This window comes from Chlamydotis macqueenii, chromosome 8 (genome assembly GCF_036417535.1).
Source record: "Chlamydotis macqueenii isolate bChlMac1 chromosome 8, bChlMac1.mat, whole genome shotgun sequence".
NCBI classification, from domain to species: Eukaryota; Metazoa; Chordata; class Aves; order Otidiformes; family Otididae; genus Chlamydotis; species Chlamydotis macqueenii.
The window spans coordinates 14,759,356-14,780,638 of record NC_141563.1 but is presented as its reverse complement, the minus strand read 5'-3'; the positions used below and the strand labels follow the sequence as shown (position 1 = coordinate 14,780,638).

Here is a 21,283-nt window from a genome sequence, read left to right as displayed (position 1 = left end):
GCACAGTCCCACGGCTCCCAAAAGCACTGACGGACGCGTGGCTGGTGCCTCCCACAGCAGGCTCAGACCCCTCGCATGGCTCTTGGGGCGCACAGCTGGGTCTGGAGAGAGATTTCACTCTTTAGTGGCTCAAAACCTTGAAGTCAAAACTTTATCTGAGATGAAGGAAATGAATTTAAATGGGAATTCCACTTTTGAACATTTGTATTTGGTTTGCTTATTTCATGGGCTTTGTTTGAATTTTAACTTTGGCCAGGAACGGAGATGAACTGATTGCTGCAGTGGGGATCCCCAGGCAAGGCGCAGCAGAAAGCCACGGCATCTTCCAGCTCCATCTCAGGACCACAGAGCCCCTGCGCAGCAGAGAACACCCTTTGCTACGGTGGAGCTTGGGAACAGATGGAAAATGGCTTCAAGGAGCAGGGACCCACCTTCTCCTAGCCTGGCTGGCAGGCCTGCAAGGTACAGCCTGCAGCAGCATCTCAGCTTGATGCCGTGAGGCTGCCGCCAGCCACCAGCCGGAGAAGACAACGCAGTCAGCAGCCGAGGAGCTGCTCTTGCCATCCGGGGTAGAGGGGTGATGGAGCAGGGAAGGACCAAAGGTTGCTGGCAGCTGAGACACAGAGAATCAAAATTAACTCGTGGTCGCAGGGCGGAAATGTGATGTGGAACCAGGGACTTCCAGCGGGGTGCAGAAGCCGGTTCCCCCACCCCAGTGCTTCCTGGCAGCTGCTGGCTGAGCCCCCCTGGGAAAAGAAAAAGCAAATCTTGCTACAGAAACTGAGAAACAGCAAAACCTTGTGACGGAGGTGTAAAGCTTTTTGGAGGTTTTATTTACGGGAGCACAGCGTGAGCTGAAGCTGCCCATAAGCACTGCGGGCGAGCGGAGTGGCCAGGAAAGCACCCAGTGCAGCACGGCGCTGGGTTTCCTCCATGGCCCCATGCAAATTGAGGCCAAAGCGGGTAACCTCGCAGGCGCGTGATCCAGCAGGACACTATATCTTTCTCAACACAAAACCGAAACTGAGACAAGCTCCCTTGGGACAGCAGTGCCCAGAGCGTGCCAGGAGCGTGACACAGCCTGCGCAGGAGCAGTAACACCTCTGCCAGATGCAAGAGGTGCGGGTGAGAGACAAGAAGGGCCGGCCAGGCACTCACAGGGAACAGCACAGGCTCAGCGGCTTCCCTTCCCCTTTTGCCGAGCACTAAAATAAATTAAATTCCCACTTGGCTCCATCCCCTCCCTGGCAGATAAAAATAGGGAGGTGGGTGAGGGGGTGGCTGCTAGCAGGGAGGGTCACTGCTCGGGGACCCACGTGCTCGCAGGGGAACATGCACGTCCTGCAGGCCCTGGCCCAGCGGACCCCCTCCCCGTGTTTTGGGGTAGGATGAGCTCCTATTGCAGGGAGAAGCACGGCGTGGGCCGGGGTTTCCTGGCAGTGTAAAGCACACCTCAACCCAACATCACAGCGCTCTTCCCAAGCGCGGGGGCTCCTGCTTGGTGGCTGCGTATTGATGTTCACAGGAAGGAGAGGGCAGGAAGGGCTCCTGGGCAAATATCTCCTCCGAAACTGCTGTTTCCAGCCTGAGGCCAGGCTGTCTTTGAACAAATGCTTCTTTACCAGTCAAGTGCGAAGGTGAGCACAGAGGAGGACCCTTTCACAGTCCACCAAGCTAAAGCAGTGATTTACAACTCTGTCGATCTGTACATGCCTAATTTTTCCCCAGCTGGCTTGTTTGCATGCGCTGTTTCATCCAGTGTCCTCCTATCCATCTACTTCTGACTTGCTTTGCACCTGCACAGCTACAGAACAAAGATATCCCCTGGGCAGACGGCAAAACCCTTGTTATGAAACAACACGTCCCTTCGTGCCTCTCGCTCCATGTCCCAGAGCTGCAAGGGGAGGGAAGCGGCTGCCGGATGAGGCTCGGGGCGATGGAGAGCTGGCACGTGGCTCTGGCCACGGCTCCAGCAACCACCGCCCTGGTTACCAGCTCTCCCTCATGGTACGTTGCCTTTGCCCTCCGGGGAGTTGTTTTTTCAGAGCATTTTGCTCTTGATGCCTTTTCACCAACTGCGGCAGAGCTGGGTCAGCACTTCGCATCCCATCCCTGTGCTTCAAATTCAGGGCTAAACGAAGAGGAACGGGCCCAGAAACTGCTCAGCAAAGGCTTCATTCAGCTCTGCCAACTCTTGGCAGGAACTGAAGACCCTCTTCACTCCCAGTTTCCGACATTATTCACCTTCCAGCTTCCATGACAACCCACGCTCAGGGCCTGCAGGCAGTTTAATTTTTTACCCCCAAGGTCTGGTTTCCCCCCTGTGTCTGCGCGTTAGGGATGTGCCATGTACGGCTGAGGGCTGAGCTGAGTTTACTGAAGTTTGGACTCATCCCACCTTGGAGCACCCTGCAGCTGGTGGAACACATCGTTGATGTCATTTTTGGCTGCAGTTTCCTAGGGATTTTTTTTTTAAAGTAGATTCAAAACCAAAACCATCTTCACTAAGTGACAGCTTGGCCTCCATCGCAGTCCCCTACAAGGCAGGACTCTGCTGACCCACTGCCCTGGAGCTGGCTGGGGACCCCAGCCGCGCCGGCTTGTCCCTCACCCTGCAACCCAGCGCAGGTGGTGGGGAGGGTGTTTTGCCATGGGGCTTCACCAATCTCTGCTGACCACCAAGGAATTCCAGGACCGAGGGAGCTCAGTTTCGCAGCCACCCCAGAGGCCCTGTCTTGCAGAGGTCACGTCCCTGCAATCGTGTGCCTTTCCACATCGTGCCTCTCCTGCTCCAGCTCCTCATCCCAACTCCACAACAGCTTTCTGTTCTTCACCCCCTGCAACAGGCTCAGCAAATCCCAGACCTCACCCTGGCAGACGCTGGTCCAGCCTGGGCTCCGCAGACCTGATCCCAGTTTCCTGAACTGCTCTTTCCAGCCCCGAGCAGCATCACTGGGTGTTGTCCCATTCTTTGCTGGGAACTGGATCCAAAAAATCCTTTAATAGGTGATGGCAGGCGAGCAGACACAGCCCATGTTATGGGGCTATGTAAGGCAGGAGGCTGCCTCTGGGCATGGAAAAATTCAGCAGCTGGAGCGGAGCCAAGCTCCCCCCGAAAAGCATTCCTGCGGAGGGAGGGTTCAGCTCCAGGGTCAAAGGGAAAGGCCAGGGGATCGCTTGGCAGAGAAACGAAGCCTGAGCATCCATAGCTGCGCTCACAGGCAGTCCCATTGTCCCAACACCCCAGGCCCATGGAGGGACCCAGCTCCGTCGCAGCAACCCGGGACACGCAGCACAACCCTTGCAGGCACCGCTCGCTGCAGAGGGCCGGCAAGCAGGATGGAGCCCGCGCCGCGAGGCAGCCTGCAGAGCTGCCGGCAGCATTGCAGACTTACACCTGGGGCAGCCCCGTCCCGCGCGGGGTGACATGAGCGGGATGCAGGAGGAGAGCCCCAGCGGAGGGACGCGGAGAGGTACAAGATCCACCATTGTCCATGCAGCCTCAGGCAAGCTCGAACTCTAAGCAGGGTGTGCTTTAGTTCAGTTGTTTTGAAGCCTACTTCTTTGCAGCACAAGTGATGCTCCCACCTGAGGAGAAGCAGACCCGGAGGTGGCAGTGGGGGTGCAGTGCCCTCCATACTTTGATATTCAGGTGTCTCCAGTGGAGGCTCAGATCAGTCACAGCTGTTTCAGCCCCAGCCTGTCACCTTTTCCAGCCTTCCTTCCAAACAGCTTTAGCAGCTTATTCAAACGTTCAGAGCCTGGCCAGACACTAAACAAATCCGCAGTGGGGTCCCTTTGCAAAGGGATGGGACAGCCAGGTCAACAGGGCCTCCACCTGTACGGCGTTTGTAGTGCCATGGCGCCCAGCTCTTCATTCCTGCATTTCAGCAGAGGGTCTCACAGCACTCACCATCCCACAACCTCTCCAGAGGCCCTTGGGGACACCTAATCGTGAGCTGAGGGAGGTCTCGCTGCATGGAATCCAGAACGGGACTGAAGACACTCGCAAAGGGCTTTTGCATCCCTGACCTTAGTTACTGCTCATCCCTACACGCAGCCCCAGGAGGGCTGAGGGGTGGCTCTGCAGCGCACGTTCCCCTCTGGCTGGCAGGGGCGGCCGGCGACGTGGCCGGTCCCGCTGGGCCTGCGGGGCAGACAGGTGAGTCATTCCCCTGCAGGCAAAGTCTGGGCCACCCCGCAGGGCTGAGCTGCCCTTTGGACCGGGCGCTAGGTTCGCAGAGCACACACCGTCCCCTCCCGCGGGGACGCAGCGCCAGCCCCAGTGCCAGCTGCTTTGCACCGGAGCCCGTTTGGGTCTCCCAAGCACCGAGCGGGCAGCTGGCCCAGTGGGCCTCGGCACTGCTAAGGGTGCGGGGCCAGCGCTGGGGTGATCCCCTTGTCTGGTGGCTGGGCACCCCACGGGGGGCTACAGCTGCTGCGCTGGCAGCTCCCCGGAGGGGCTTTGCTTTGCTACCGCCATGGCTGGCATCGCCCAGGGGATGCTGCAGGTCACCGAAGAGCAGCGCTCTGCCTGCCCCCAAGGGGGACTTTGGTGGCCCACAGCAGAGGAGATTTCAGGGGGTGCAAGAAGCATCCTCACCTCTATTCTCCTCCCTCCATTGGGGTTTCCAGATGGACCTGACCACATCGAGGCAGCATCGTGCCGCAGCCCCACTGTTTTTGGTTCCCAGACCACTGCAGTTGTGAATGAGAGTGAGTCCTGCCCTGCCCATGGGAGGTGGTGCCCCTGCACCGCCATGGCCATGGCACTTCTCAGGGGAGCAGGAGGAGCCTGCTGTCCCCCAAGCTTTTCTCTTGCATGCCCCAGCGTTACTCTACGAGAGTAACAACGTTGGGAAAACAACATTTTGTTCAAAATCTTGAGTTCCCAGGCCCCGGGCTTCAAGGCAATGCCAGCAATTGCGGGAGCTGGCAGCACTCCCTGTCCCTGCGGGCACACGCGTGGCCGAGCACAGGGATGGCGGCTTTTAGGTAGGGCAGCTAAAACTGAGCGCAGCTCCATCCTCGCTTGCAGGCTGCCGGCTTTGCCCCTTGGCGTGGGGTACCTGCACGGGCGGAGCAGGTGCTCCTGCCCTGCACAGCAACTGCAATGGCATGGGGCTGGGAGGTGGCACGTGGGGCTGGGAGGTGGCACTTTTTAGATGTCACTGCAGGGTGGCTCAGCCCGAGGTCCCCCCTGAAGGCACACCGGCAGCGTGGGGGTTGCCTGACGCTCTGCGCGTATCCGGTCAAGGTGGGGTCCTGCTTGCAGAGTCCTCCTGCCCCTGCGGAGGGGAAACGCGAGGGGGGAAACAACCGTCGGCTCTTTGGCCTGCTCCGGCCATGACAGGACGGCCACCAACGCCTGTTCCCGAAGCACAGACAGGGCAGTGTTCGGGGCTGCCCTGCCCCAGGCCGAGGCCTCTCGGGTGAGGCCAAAGTAAGCAGCTTCTCCTCGGCAAGCACCCCCGCGGGGCTGTGAAGGCTCTGACCCGAGCACAAAACAACCCGCACACCGGGGAAGAAGGCGCCTTGCCTCTGTGAAACCTCCCTCGCCCCCTTTCGTTCCCTCGGCCGCTCGGGCGAGGGGATGGCCGGGGCGGGCGGGTGTCCCCGCAGAGCCGCGCTTCTCGGCCCCCTGCTCGGCCCCAGCTTCTCCCTTTCCTCTCCTGCTCCGCTTCTCGAGCGGCCAGGCCGGACGGAGCGCAGGGAGGAGCGGGACGAACCCCGCCGCCCCGGCCCGGCCCGGCCCGGCCCGGCCCTTCTCGGTGGCCGCTGACCGCGGCTGCCGGCGCCGTGTGCCGCGCGCTCCCGCCGGCAGGTGGCGCCGTCGCGCGGCCCGGCGGCCCTTGCGCCGCGGGGAGCCCGGTGGCGGCGGCGGGGCCGGGCCCGGGCCTAGGCCGGGGGTGCCGCTGCGGAGCCCCCCGCCGCCCGTAGAGGGGATGGGGCCCGTCCCCGGGCGGCCGTGGCAGAAGGTGCTGTACGAGCGGCAGCCCTTCCCTGATAACTACGTGGATCAGCGGTTCCTGGAAGAGCTGCGGAAAAACGTGCACGCTCGCCGGTACCGGTACCGGGCCGTCGTCTTTCAGTCGGGAGCGGTGGTGCAGCAGCTGTGCAGCGTCTGCGTCTTCGTCGTTACCTGGTGGTACATGGACGCCGGGATGCTGAGCCCGCAGGGGCTTTTTGGGGCGGCGCTGGTCTCCTCCCTGCTCGGCTACGTCCTCTTCGATGCCGTGGACGGCGGGGCCGGGCGGCAGGAGAGCGGGCGGACGCGCTGGGCCGACCTGAAAAGCACGCTGGTGTTCGCTGCCTTCACCTACGGCTTCTCGCCAGTGCTGAAGACGCTGACGGAGTCCATCAGCACGGACACCATCTACGCCATGTCGGCCCTCATGCTCCTCGGCCACCTCATCTTCTTCGACTACGGTGCCAACGCCGCCATCGTCTCCAGCACGCTGTCTCTCAACATGGCCATCTTTGCCTCAGTGTGCCTGGCCTCCCGCCTGCCCCGCTCCCTCCATGCCTTCGTCATGGTCACCTTCGCCATGCAGATCTTTGCCCTCTGGCCCATGCTGCAGAAGAAGCTGAAAGCCCGGACGCCGCGGTGCTACGTGGGGGTGACAGTGCTCTTTGCGCTGGCGGCGCTGGTGGGGCTGGCCACTGTCTCCAGTGTGGGCGCCGTGCTCTTCGCCTCGCTGCTGCTCGCCATCTCCTGCCTCTGCCCTTACTGCCTCATCCGCCTTCAGCTGCTCAAGGACAACATCCATGGGCCATGGGACGAGGCTGAAATCAAGGAAGACCTATCCAGGTTCCTCATGTAGGCCTGGCCCCGGGGAGAGGGGACCTTCTGCTGTGAGCAGCACAAAGGCCGGGGGACAGCCCTGGGGGGAGGACATCAGCCCAATAAAGCCCCTTGCACAGCAGCGAGGACCACATTTGTGTGCATTACCCTCAGCATCTCTTTCCAGACCCGACCTGCTCGCTTTTGGCGAAGGAAGGAGCTGAACCCAACAGAGCAGCTGGCCTGCGCAGCAGCTTGGGGTGCGGGCAAGCGGGGCAGTGCGTGCTTCAGCCACACAGACCCATACCTGTGTCTGGGGGGAGGTGTGCATCCCCTGAGCAGAAATGCCATGCAGAAACACACATCTAGCCCAGATGTGCCCCACGGCATGCCCATGGAGGTCCTCAGCCCCAGGGACCTCAATGTGAGTGATGGGACTGACAGCCTTTCCCTGGGAGGGCTGGAGGGGAAGGGGGCTGGGAGTGAGGGTCGCTGCGGGCAGGGCAGCAGCGCATGGGCTGGTGGGTGCTGCCGGACCCAGACGTCTGAGCACGAGGGTGCTTGGGTTGGGTGCGGTGCAGAGCCCAGCTCACCTGCACCCCACTGGTCACTGATGCCAGAATAGCCTCACAACGCTGGCAGGCACCACGTTACCCTAAATCCTTTAGGAGAAGGAGGGGTGAGGAGGCAAGGTGTCTTCTCCCCTCTAACCCCCTCCCAGAGGTGGATCTGGCCCCACCGCATGGCCAGACCCTGAGCCAGAGGGACGGAGCTCAGCACAGACCCCCGTAGGTGAACCTGCCAGCTGGGAGATGCCAGGCTGCCACGACAGCAGTGGGGCCCGCTGAGGTCCTGTTCAGCAGCCGTTTGTCCAGCACCACACAAGGGAAGGGATGCGCACGCCTGCCCCAGCCCCACCTCACAGGGATGCATTTCGCGTTACCTGGGTTTTTATGAAACTTTTCTCTATTGGAAACCCCAACGCTGCAGAATTGCCACCTTCTGCTCGATTTACCCCATCCCTTGAGCGCTAGCGTCTCACCCCAGCGAGCGGGCGCTTGCTGCGCACTCCTTGTGCTTTCTCGGAAATGAGCAACCCCCGGCGGAGTCCCCAACACCTCCCGTGCTTTGTTACGGCTCTTGCCAAGTGTTAAACGTTGCTGCTGTTGTCATGGTGACAACTACATCTCATTTTGGTTTTAATTAAAACCTGCGGAAGTTTGGAGCCTGTGCTCCAGTCTCACAGGGAGCACAGAGTAGCCAGATGCTCACAGTCAAGATGACATTTTTTAGTTCTTTGGAAAGAAGACCGTTTTTTCACAGGGAGGTTTCCCAGAAAGCTGCTCAGTGATCGGGATGTCCCATCTTGTGCTGGGTTAGTGCCTCTGTAACGCTGCCACCCAAAGCCGATTCACAGAGTCCATCAGTAGGGCAAGGCTTGAGTGTAAATCAAAAGTAAACCAAATCTGTCTCGCCTGCTGCCCGTTGTTAAACGTCTGTCACAGCAGAGGCTACAAGAAAGCAGAGTTTCTGCTGCACCCATTCCCCCAAGAAGAAATACTTCCCTCAAAACACTCTTCCCAAATTCAGACTAAAAACCAGCTCTGGGTTAGGAAAAGGGCAAACATCAACTACCTCGACATGGCAGATGGAGACGGGCACAGGCTGCCGCTGTCGCCTCAGCTGGAACCCAGTGGGTCACCTCTGCAGATCCCTGGGCTTCAACTGATGTGGCAGGCTCCGTCCACCCAGGTCCAGGCAGGATGCAGGATGCGTCCCGTCCAGCCTGCTGCTGGCCGTTTCATCCCTGCCCACAGCCCCAGGCTTCTGTGTTCTGCCCAGCTCCTTCCCTTCACCCCCTCCTCAGCCTCAGTCCTTACCGAGAGGTTCCCTGGGGAGAGGCTTAGCCCTCCCCCTAGCTTGCCCACACAGACACCCTGCTCTCCCTAACCTGGGAGATGAAAATAAAAAGCCCAGTCCATGGCCTGCATGCACAGAGGGACTTGGAAGGAGGGAAAAACGCAAGAGAGAGCCAGGGAGAGGAGAGTTCCCTAGGACTTTTTAACCTTCTCATGAGGACACATGCTCTGCAATGCTGCTGAAGTTATTTAAAATGCTGAGTAAATGGCCATTATGTCTCCATGCCCGAGGTCAGAATATTCTCTGCAGAACACAACTTCGCCATAACTCTATGCCCAGCTCAGCAGTAAAGCTGGATGCCCTCTGAGCATTCGCTACCTGAACCTACTGGTCTGCAGCTTCTCTGGTGAAGCACGTGCTGAGACCAAAGAAACAGGTCCTTCTCAGTTTGTATGCAACCAAGTCATCAACCACCAACCCTAAAGAGTTAAACGTTAATTTTGAATTACAAGGAAGTGCAGTTTTCTTCTCTTAAGTTTCCAAGTTCTCTGAGATCAAGCACTTCAGTGGGACATCTCTTTAGATTTGAAGCTGGCCAAATGATTGTAAACTGGCTGGGGATAAGCCTCGCTCCTCGGGGAGCTGCTGACACGTGCCATCTGGAATCTCCATCTACAGCCTCTGCTGCAGGGAAAGGCAAGCATCAGCCACCCACAGTGTGTTGCCAGGGGCCCGCGTCCCTCCCCACGTGGATCTGGATCTGTGAAGCCTGGAAAGAGTGAAGCTTTAGTGTCTGAAGGTAAGATCTTCCTCTATTGTCAGTTCCCACAGTAATCACTAAGCTTTTCTCAGCTTTGTAATGTGACAGGCAACAGCCACAACATAAATCGTCAGGAAACCAAAACAGGATTTTGGTCCTAACCCATCCATTGAAAAGCAGCCTGGGATGCATAATGCCACCAGCTGGTGCAGCACCCTTCGCCTTCTCCACTCAGCCACAGAACACAGACCATTGCAGGGTGGAAACGGCGCAGACGAGGTTAAACAGCTTCCTTGAAAAAGTCATCCCGCGAGTTAATGCTATGCTAAAGAACGTGCCAGGGTTTCCCAGCACACCAATTCCTTTGTCTTTCTACTTAGGAGACTTTAGGAATAGCTACCAGAAAATTGTGAAGTTCAGAGTCCTATTTCCAACAATATTTTTTAACAAATACTTCAGAAGAAGGTAAAGATTTCTGTGAAAGGTTTAACACCAGAAAATGCCCCAAGAAAGAAGTTTGTGCCTTACAGCCCAATGCGTGGAGGTCTGCTGGCAGCTAGGAGGACAGCATCAGCAGCTCCTGGTTGGGATGCTGTAGGGGAGGCCAAACAACTAAAATATCAACCACCTTTTATTTGTTGTTGGCTCATCTGTTGGTACCATGCCGTATCCCAGAGGGAATGCAGTAAGAGCTTCCCCTAGTGCAGAACAGATTTTTGAAAAACCTGGGAAAAAAAGTAGCTTGTGAAATTCAGCTTGTTCCCATTCCCTCTTACCCGGGAGGTGAAGCATGGGCAGAACCTCCTCAAGAGCTCGCTGGGTACAAATGCTGTCACTTCTGCAGTAGTCCTGAAAATGCGCAGTTCCTGAACTCTGCTGAGGTTTTTTTTTTTTGCCTCAGTAGCTGACAGCGATGAGTTCCACAGGTGAAAGATACAGCCAGTCTGAGCTCCTCTCCTCATGCCCTACTCTTGGGACATTTGTGTTCACAGGATTGTTAGCAGCCCCCATTTCTCCGTTTTCCCAGGGTGCTGGGAAGCACCTTGCCCATCACTCTACTCTTTCCAGCTCCAGCAATCCCTCGGTTAGCACATGCAGTTCAAAGGTCTAGCAGAAACCATTATTTATTTCCCTCTCCTAAGAACTACTGTACTTGGGGATTTTTTTTTTCCCCTTTTGCTAATACATTGCTGTTTCTTCTGTTGTACTCTACCAAAAGACAAAGGCTAAGTGAGAAGAAAGAAAAAAATCCATCTAAGTCTACAGCTCTCTGGGTTTGCACCCCCTTATAATTTCAGCAAACCAATTGTCTGGCATTTACCAGTACATGTAGGTGGTTCAGCAGCTCCCTGGATATACGAGAGGTCAGCAGGGACCTAAATCAGCTGGAACAAGAGAAATTGCCCAAATTCAGCAAAGCTGTGTCAGACTTGGCTTGAAATTGAGCACAGGCTGTGTGTTGTCAGGCCCCTTCTACAGACACGATACTGATCTCCAGTCTCCTGCCCCCTGAGCAGCACCACTGCAGCTCCCTCTCAACCTGAACTTCCTACTGCAAAGAAACATCTTGTTTGTGCTCCTGAAACAACAGGCTGGAGTCCTGCTGCTGCGTTCTGCCTCCAGTTCATATCTGCACAGTGCCTCCCGGTTTATCTGCACAGTCTGTAAGCTATCCCTTCTTTGTTTTCATATGAGAAAAAAAGTCAATAAAACTCATCACTTTTCCCTTTTTTCAGACTTACTCTTCGTATATTTCTCTGGCATCCAAACAAGCACATCTTCTAAATGTTAAATCCTAGATTTTATCTTTCCCATAGGGACAGACACATTTGGAATCCCAGAGGCAGCTACTTACAGCTATCTGAGCTCAGATGCTCCAATGAGGTCAGCTTGCAAGGAATTCAGAGGTTTAGCTTGAAAAAAATGACCAGAGCAGCTGTGATTTATTTATAATTGTGCAGATTCATCGGTCTAGAGATTGCTGCCATCTTCTCCTTTGACTTTCCACTCAGCCAGGTGCTGCCGCCGGTGTGTTAGACATGTTTGAGGACTCTTTTGTTGTTAAAGAAGCTGGCTATTCTTCCTGCTTACGCGAAGCCAAAGCCATTGATACGGAACAATCCTGGTGGTCAATGAATTCAGAAGCAGTGGTGGAACCCCAGCAGAACGTCCCTCCCTCCACCACCTCTGAGGGTGGGAGTCTCCACAGAGCCTGAGCAATTTCTTCCATGGGGTTTGAATGGCTCCATTTGAGAAAGAGTGAGTAGATCCTTCAATAGAAAACCAGCACACATTTGTTTTGTAGTCAGAATTTTTATTTTCTTAATATCCAGGCTTATCATTGACATCTGAAAATAAAATCTTTCCTTTACAAACAGGCTAGTGCGAAGTAAAGGTATTGCATGTAAAGTAAAGACATATTGCATGTAACAAAAAATAAATGCACGTGCTAGGACGATCTTCCTGGAACAGCTGGTGGACGTCGCCTAGGAAAAAGACAAAAAAATAACCCAAAATTCACAGGGAGCGGAGAAGAGGAGATGTAAAACAAAAGCTCAAGATATAATAAAATGACTCATATACAAAATTATCTTAATAAAATAGGTTAAGAGAAAAAGGCACAGAGCAGGGACATTAAGGGAAAGAGCAAGAACAAGATTAGAATCAGCTGGCTATCAGCACAGCCTTGGCTTTCACCCTTACCGCTTCCCATCCGCATTGCTGGTGCCAGAGGACTAGGACAATCACATCACAAGTGCGGAGGTCGCTGGGTCACAGGCTTTCTAGTTTTCTTGCAGCAAATAATATCCTCTGGAAGAGCTTTTCCCCAGCCAACCTTAAAATTTGCATCACTGTCTGCTTCAGACACTGTTCTTGGAGCAGATCTTTTTAAAGTGAGATTTGGATGAAATCGGGAATGATCAAAAAAGACGGCCTATGGGCTGGATTAGGGTATCTGGAGGGGACATTGCTGGGAAAGGTGAAAAACGTAGGTGACAGCAGTGCAGTGAATCTATTGCCAACTCTAGCAGCAGAGACCCTTGGCAGCTGATGGCCTAGTGCAGCGGTCAGACAAGAATGGATGCTCCTCCTGTTACTCAGCATAGAGCACTGACGTGTCGCCAACCAACGTGCTGGGAACCGAACTCATGCAGGGGTACATAACATACTCCAGCGAGATGGGACACATGTGACACTGCTGTTCACCAAGGGGGAGTGCACGAACTACCTCAGGCATAGCCACTAAAGACTATTAAAATAAAAAAAAAGTCCAGACATTACAGCAAGCAAATACAATGAGGGTGTTGCTGCTTTGCTCATCCCACCTTTTGCTCCCCTCCTTTCCCAAAACCTAAGGACCTAATGACTGTTGTGCTGGGTTAGAAATATCCCCTCCCGGAGGAAGCTGTTGTGCTTCTTGTGCCATGCTGACTGTCCCCTCCAAGCACTGATTCCGGTTACTTGGCTCATACTGATCTGAAGGACGAACTGAGTAATCAAGACATCTGCACATTTGTACAGAACCACTTTAGGTGGTTGTGTACAAGCACATACACATGCACATTTTTACTGTGGCTTTTGCTCTGGAGGACTCGGTCTGGCCTCCTCAGCTCTGAATCTCCCCAAAACCTGCCTTCCCCGGCAATGAAATGAATAGCAGGTAGTGCTTGAAAAACATTCATTCACCTCCTGTAAATGTCTCTGCAGCACTCCAAGCCTTGCAGGGCAGCAAGCTGAATGCTTCCCACGGGTTACATCTCCCACAATTCCCCTTTTAATGACCTCTCCAGTGATCTCAACACAACACCCATCTCTGATAAATCCTCACTGCAGTCCCAGCAGAGGTGGAGTGCGAAATGATGGTATGAGAGACAGAAGACCACTCATGCACATCCGAAAAGTAATAATAAAAGCCCATCAAGAGTTACAGTTTATTTCAGGTTCAGAAATGCAGCATAACATTTTTACAGCAGGTGTATGTGATGCTCAGTAATGACCATGGTTTCGGGAATCGACTTGTTGTGCTCAAAGGTCAACACCAGGAACCATTTACAGATTGTGAAACCAAAGGCAGATGTTTTGGCTCATATGAAGTAGGGCATTAACAGACAGAGCAAAATTCATAAAGAAATTAAGGATTTGCCTCTTACGAAAAGAAGTCATCGTTTACACCATCCTGGAAAAGTAAAGAGACAGGCAGTAAAGCAAATGGCCGGCAAGACGAGACAAATCATATATCAAGCAAGGGTGGAGGACTGTCTGGACGGGAGGAGCCATCAGTATCAGCTCGCCTGCAGACAAAGCAAGAGGAAAGACAGGCAGAGTAACATTCATTTACACAACAGAGCAGTTCTGCTAAAGCCCAGGGAGGAAGTTCAACGCCACAGCGGGAGGAACTGTGCTATACACACACCAAGAGGTTGGATGCATCCCCGGTGTCACAGGTGCAAAATAGGTCTGCTTTCAATTCAGGAGGTTTGGACTATTTTAAGACAGAAAGACAGAACTAGCCAGTAATCTCAATATGCCGTATACACGTTGTTTAGTGTAGCTGTCTGCAATAGTATAATATTTTCTATGTTATACTTTAACACGAGATGCCATAACCTATAACATATCTCCTTTAATATAATAAATAATCTACTTTTATGAGGCTTTCTCAGAAAGTGCAACAAGGTCAGCAGTAAAATAAACACACATTAACTATGTACATAAGCCTTTTCATTGAACATACAATCTTTTTAATCCTAACACAAGATCCCTTGAGATTAAAGGCTGAGAGCTATTTGTGACATGCGCAAGCTCTGCAGCTGCTGATCAGCCATGACAAGGTGAGGAGGAACATGTTCTCTAGGCAGAGACCCAGGCTTAGCTTAAATGCAATACTAGCTGAGCACCCTCCTGAAACTTGGCTATGTACATCACTCAGCTAATTATGCACCTCACATACGATCAGAAACTCTGCTATTGCTCAATGGGAGTCTCCACTATTCTTCCTGGCAATCTTCTGAGCTTTGCCAAAGGGAACTGAAGAAAGGGAGAGCAACCTGTGCTTCTCAGCTACAGGAGTTCAGGCTTAGCTCATCCTGCATAAGAGGGTCTGTGGAGGGGACAGTGGCCAGTTGGAGGTAGCCAGTCCCTCCAGCAGATCCGTGGGGTGTGCTCATCCTGCTGTCCTTCAGGAATGAGTTGCTGTGAAGGCTGCTCCTCTGAGAACAAGGGATGGGAGAGACAGGACTCACCAGCATCAGGAGCGAGTCGGACAAACCAGCCCATTCCAGGCACTATACAGCAGGAGGAAATGGGCCGAGGTTGAGAGGATGGTACTTATTTGGATGTGGCAATTTCTTGGGAAGCACTTAGGATTTTTCCTAGAAACAACAATTCTATGTAGTTTATTCTGAAAAGCATATATGCAAGAAACTAGAGGTAAAATCATCAAACTCTGGGTCTGTGCTCAAGGTAAATTATTAACCTGCACACCTAAAAGTGTTGCATTTACAGCACAGTGCCAGATTTAGATGTGACCTGAATGAGGATGCAGAAGAAGGGAGAGCCTTAGAGCTGTGTCCCATGACCTCAACATCGAGCACAGACTCAAAGGTGCTGAGAGTAGGACCACAGGCGTGTCACTGCCTCTTCCTCCTCCTCTTTCGGGTAAATCCACCCTTGAGAGCTTCATTTACAATTCAGGATTACTGCTGAGAAAGACAATTTCTTGGAGGGCAGAGTTAAAGACAGTGCTGAACTGTGCGACCTACTTCCTTATGCTTGACAGAAACAGTCATTAAAATAAATTAAGGAGTCTCAAGTACAGAGGATTTAAAAACACGTTTTTAGGACAGGATCTATGTCATCTAATTGAGGCTCCTAACTTACTGGCATTGCCACCCTCATCTTCCACGCAGTCACACCAGTCTGAATCACCTTCTGGAGGTGCTGCTTCTTTCCATTGAACAAAGAGGACTGTGGACAACTAAGTCAAGGGCTTGGGGTACAGTGGGACAAACCCAGACCATGGCCTTGCAGTATCACTGAATGAATCTCAAAATCTGGGGTTAAAGGAACTTTCTGTGGCTGAAGTGGAAGAGGCGCAGAGCTTGGCTTTCTGTCAGCAGGCAGCTGCCACTCAGAGAGTTCCGATAAACTATATCTAAACTAAACTATAAACTAAACTATAAACTAAACTATATAGTTTGCAGGCTAGGCAACAGTATGGACTACTGTAGCTATTTATAAAAATACATCTAATAGATGGATTGAATGTTACAGCAGAGCATGCTACACAGTGGAAAACTGTAGAACACAAGAAAAATCGTCAAAATGTGTTTCTTTTTTTTTTTTGTCGCAAAACTCAGTATGACTGTAGTGGGGTTGGAACCTTTTTTCCTTCAAAGGTGATTCTGTGCACTTGCTGTTGGAGCTCTGAACCTGTTCTCCAAACAAACACTGGCCACTTAAGCAGCCTTCTGAGATCATCAAGATGCCAGTGCTCTGACAAACTCCATCTTCACTGTGCTTCAGCTGCTGACCTCTAGACTCCCCAGGTGTGTGTCACAAGTATGAGGTTGACAGGAAATTAAAGTTAGGCTAACATAGAAATCATGATGCTTTCCCAAGCTCGTCTCTCTTACGCAAGCTGAAACATGATGTGCTTCAGTGGTGAACACAACTGTTAGTTAATCAGCAGGCTGGGAATAGCCCAAATCCCCACTGGTTGTGGCTTTTTGATTGGCTTCTTCCTAACCATGGGGCTGCAGCATACTGCAGCCTTACATGCAGTCTCAATAAATAAATTTATTGGACTGATTATACTGGGGGCCTTTGAAACCACCAACTGCTTCACCTAGGGATCTGTAACTGTAATTGTAGTAACAGCAATTAATATTTTCTGAAGAAACGAGGCCAAATTCATCTCTAATTTAATTCTGTTAACTCAGTAAGTTTTAAGCTGTAAGGGTGACACTGACCCTAAGTGCTTAAAGTGAAGTAATGCAGTTAAGACAAAAGGTTTTTGTAACGCATTAATATATAATGTGCAAAACAACAGGCAGAGGGACCTCTGCAAGTGAACATCTGCTAAAATAATCCATTGCCAGGATGCACAGCCAAGCACTTCTCAGTTCCTGGCTGGAAAAGCGACCCTAATCCCAGGTGTGCAGGACTTCAAGATATGCAAAGAGAAAATCTTTATATAGTGGGCACAGCAGAATGGTATTGACTGGCGTAAACAAATATCTCAACTCCAAACTAGGCTCTTGGAAAATTGAGATGCAAATCTAGGCTACAGCTCTGTGAATTGGCTCACAGTGGGCAGAAGAGCAGTAGCCCATTTACAGCTAGGCATCTATCTATATCTCCTTCTGTTTCACAAAATGACCAAAAGCAACACTCAGTTCTCTGGATCCTGCCGTGCAGTACATTTATACATCTTACACGCACTCACATACCCACAGGGCTTCCCATGAGTTCAGTGGGAGTACAAATGTGAGCAAGTACCAGCAGAGGACAAAGCGAGCTCACACACGCCCCTCTGTCATGTACTGTCTCTTCAAACCGCCCTTTCACATCCTTGCTGCAGGGTGAGACGACTCCACACTGAGCCTTGCAAGCTAGGGCACTGCAGCCTGGTCCTTACCAACCACCCAGCCCACTCTGCATGTCAGCTGCCAGTGTGGAAATAAAGTAAAACACACATTGTCCCATACACACCCTTCTTGTTTAACAACATTCCTTAAAAACTAGACTTCAGATAAGGAGAAATTATAGGAGAAGCAGCCATCCAGCAAGCTTCTTGCAAGAGAGACAAAGAAGTGTGTGGCTTTCAGAAGAGCTTGATAAGGAACCTCATTGTTTTTCTCTGCCCAGTTTAGCCATTCAAAAAGAAAATGGGCATAATGTGTAATTCCAAGTCATAGAAAACCTGAAAGGTACAAGTGAAAACAAGATTCCTTTCAGATAAGACGAAAAAAAAAAAGCAGATCAAATGCACAAACACACACAAAGTCAAGCCCTCCTTTGACCGTACAGGACTGTGAGCACAGTTGCCTGGGTGAACACGTGTCAGTAAGTTAGCTAACATCAGCTATTGCAGAAGGAAAAGTCAAGGCAGCACAGACCTTCCCAAACATTTAAGACCTCATAAACAATGCTGAATGGACAGAGAGTATATCAGTAACATTAGTTACTTGTCTATAGATGTTCATACATGCAACTATACATTGGTTATTGCAACAGTTACCAAGCAACTTGCTTCCACGTATTTGGTTAACAATGAATGACATGCCAGAAACTTCTTTTAGTCTAACAGGGATGAATCTAACGGACGAATTACAGTGGGTCGAGTAGGTGAAGGGGGTGGTCTTCGACTGGGGAGAGAGAGAGAAGAAACAATAAGCACAAACACTTGAGAATGAACCTGGCACCTCTCGCTGTCTCTACGTGAACATGCAACGTGCACCTAACACCACAATCATTTCTGTGTACACTGAGGCATGACAGCGGTAAGCATCCACGATAAGGAAGAAAGCGACGGGTTTGGCACATGCATACCATGCCTTAGCCCTCTCACGCACCGGACTGCTCTTCTCTCTGGTCCACAGCCTGAGTATTCTCTGAACACAGTTACCTTCTTGTACCAGGGAAACCATCAGGAGGATCCTTATTTCTGTTTTCACAGGGGTTGTCCCAGCCTGGACAGCCACAGAGCAGACTTACAGGCACATTTCAGAGTGGCCAGCTGGATTTGAGAAGACAGCCTGCAGCGGCTTCAGCTGCTGCTTGCAGAAACAGAAAAACCTACAGCTTCTTCCACAGTTGGGCCAACTGGAGCCACACCAGTGTGCCTGAATTTGAGGTATAAATTTCAAGCTTTTTATCAACGGGCAGTTATGAAAATGTTAGCCAGCCATGGCTTCTGGATTCATTCATTTATCATTACTGTGTTCCTCTCTTAACTTCAGTAACTGCTAAGGGCATCCTAGATTTCTTGGGAAGATTTAAGGGTCTGATTCAGCACAGGCTCCTGTGTTCTGAAAACCCCCGTATTTCAATTTGGGCTGCATCGTCATCTGATAAGAGATCACAGTGCAAGAGTTAGACAGCAGCGGTACAACCCCTGAGCACTTTCCACCTGTAGTCCAGGATGAGCAGGGGTAGGTAGCGAGTTGTAAATGGATTCTCTCTGGTCGCTACCTAACTGCCTTTTATGTTTTTTGCCTATATTTAGGGTACATGACTCATATCAGTGCTGTGTGGAGATAACTCCATCAGCTTAGTTACAAAGCGTATTTTGTTAATACTCCGTTCCACCTTGGCTAAAACACCCCACGGCTGAGCAAAGCCTGTGCAGAACCTGAGGTGACAATACCTGTTTATCCTCCAGCGCCTGCACTAGCTCAGACAGTTCTGCCCAGCACTGCTGTGTGCTGTACAAGTATACCAAAGAGACTGTTGTTCACAGCCAGCCTGCTCCCTTAGCAGCCCTCTATTCAGAACCCTTCAGCACGGTTTTGTTGCTGCAAAATCAAATTCTGTCTCTTACACAGTGTTTTTGCTCCCTATTTACTTAAACGGAAGTACCAGTGCTCTCTTTATTCCTTAGTCCAGCCCAGATCCCCATGAGAGCACATGAACTCAGGGTCTGTACAAGGTGGGGAGCCGAGGGCTCTTCAGGTCCTATCCAGCTTCAGCAGACTTCATTAACAGCCAAGACAAATCATACAGCCCTCTCTAACGCTGTCACGCACCTGTGAAAGTAGGAACAGTTCCTGTCTCTGAAGATTACAAAGGAAATGTGTCTCATTCTGTTAAAGCTAAGTAGAAGATGAAAAGAATGTGACAATGTGTTAATAATCTTTGAACTGGAACATCATATATGAGACAAATTTACACTTGACAAAAAAAGTCTTGCTTGGCTCAAAATGCATCTTGTACGACATCATTATTCTCTTTTGGTGAAGTAATGAGAATTTTAATCCCTAACACGCAATGAATATAAAATATGCCAACTGAAGCATTCAAGTAAATCAACAAGCTAAAAAAATAGGCAAAATATAATTTCTTCATGGTGTAGTTTTCTTACAGAAAAAATGGTACTGTGTTAACTATTGTTTCTTGTGTTGCTCCAGTGTAGGTCTTCTGGACCCATTTCCAAAATTTGTAGTTTTGTAAAGAACCACTTCTAAGGCTCTGCATTTCTGCTGGGTTGCATTAAATTATTCCTTTGTTGAAATGCCTCACATCGCATTGTTTAGTGCTTACTGAAAGCATCGTATCATGTGTATACAATTTACAAACAAGGGAAAACGCATACAGCTGTCTTTATATCAAATTTAAAAGATACAAGCCCAAGCATACATTTTAATACCAGGTTGAATGCAGCACACTGGATTCAAATAATGTAATTTAGTCAAATTGCTATTTAGCCCAGCAGGATCAGAAACTGGAGAGCACAGTGGGAGGATTTCTTGGATATAATCAGTCAAATCAAACCTGAACCAAAATCAGGTTTGAGCCCCATTTTTTCCTTGAACCAGGGCTGTTATTGCACTCTGACTATTACTTTGAATTTTCATTCAAGCTCAGACCAGACCTGAACAGAAAAATCCCTCAGCAAGCTCTCATTTCCACTCCAGAGTACCACTTCAAGGAGAAGGTGATAATCCTAAGAGGACCCTCTCCGATGAGGAGCCACTGCTACTGTGAGGGCCCGGGACGCAGTGCCATGCTGCAGCCTCGCACCTCACAAAGCCGCACCAGCCTTGTTCTCCCCGCGGCACTGCCCAACAGGCCAGTCAGCTCAGCGATGGGACCCCTCAGCCCAAGCTCTCCCACACTGCTTCACACTACGAATACCTCCCGGTAGAGATGCGTGCATGTATCTGGGATGCTCTGCATACGTACACCTGCGTGTGTATTCCCAATGGGTACGGGTAGGGGTGTACATGAGGAATGAGGAGATCTCTCCTTAGCTCCTGCCCCTCTAACTTGCCCCTAAAGGGTGCTGCCTGGCTCCCATGCAGTTGCACAGGGCTTCCTTCCAGCTCCTTAACCCGGCATGCCATGACTAGGGGAGTGGGACTTGCCCCCTAGGAAATCAGAGGTGCCTTCCAAAGGAGCAGCATATGTTTACGAAAAGGCAGCACTTGGAAAAAGACCTGCAATAGCACCATTCACCTCCAGTCCAGCTGCCAACAGTCTCCAGGGCAGTCTCTGGTTCACTATGCCAGCAACACAGGAATAAGGGCCATGCTCCCAAATCCCTGGTCAGAGCACAGCACAGGGGTTCATCTCTGGGAAGAGATCTCGGCTTCGTTAGACACCAGCACACAGTAACAATTGGCATGAGCCGAAGCTCAAGTCAAAGTGAGGGAAAGAACAAGCCTGTAAGTTGCCTGTCACTAGATTTCCCTGCCAAGGTGACAAGTCATTATGTGACCATTTTTATACTGGGAATAGGATTCAGACCTTTTTTACCCCCTAACAGGTATCTCAACCCCCAAGTCAGCAGGAGATGCCAACCCGCAGGTCTCTTGCCTCTCCCCGTCCTTCATGCTCAACGCAGTGTCTGGGAGTGCAAGTGCTCCCCGGGATGGAGGGGTGCAGGGGCCTGGGCACCCAATCCATCACCCTGAGATACCAGAGCTGGACACCAGCTCTGCACTGCTCCTTGGAGATGTAGCCCCATCTGCCTCTCCGTTCTGGGCACCTCTGAAAAACACAGGTCTGAGGGAAGCCTTGCGTGATTTCAGTACCATCGCTTCCTGAGCAAACGTTACATAAATGAGTGCCGCCAGACCCTCCAAAGAGAAGAAATGTGGAGGAAATGGGCAGCAACCTGGAGAGGAGAGCAGCAGGGGGAGCTCCCGCCTGCCTGT

The 21,283-nt window shown here is 51.6% G+C and overlaps 2 protein-coding genes across 2 annotated transcripts in view; one reads left to right on the top strand and one right to left on the bottom strand.

The window, feature by feature from the left end:
* Positions 1-5,851: 5,851 nt before the first annotated feature.
* On the top strand, positions 5,852-6,926 carry PIGC (phosphatidylinositol glycan anchor biosynthesis class C). Its single transcript, XM_010124334.2, has one exon. The coding sequence runs from the start codon at positions 5,946-5,948 to the stop codon at positions 6,822-6,824; it is 879 nt and encodes a 292-aa protein (XP_010122636.2). The 5' UTR covers positions 5,852-5,945; the 3' UTR covers positions 6,825-6,926.
* An 8,679-nt stretch (positions 6,927-15,605) lies between these two features.
* DNM3 (dynamin 3) overlaps positions 15,606-21,283 on the bottom strand; it is a 171,514-nt gene continuing 165,836 nt past the window's right edge. The window contains exon 21 of the mRNA XM_086753241.1: positions 15,606-17,773. Coding sequence (XP_086609367.1) covers positions 17,704-17,773 — 70 coding nt within the window. The 3' untranslated portion in view covers positions 15,606-17,703. The remainder of the gene's footprint in view (positions 17,774-21,283) is intronic.

What these genes read in the sequence shown, in the direction of transcription:
- PIGC (XM_010124334.2), top strand. Translation starts at nt 5,946, where the DNA reads ATGGGGCCCGTCCCCGGGCGGCCGTGGCAGAAGGTGCTGTACGAGCGG.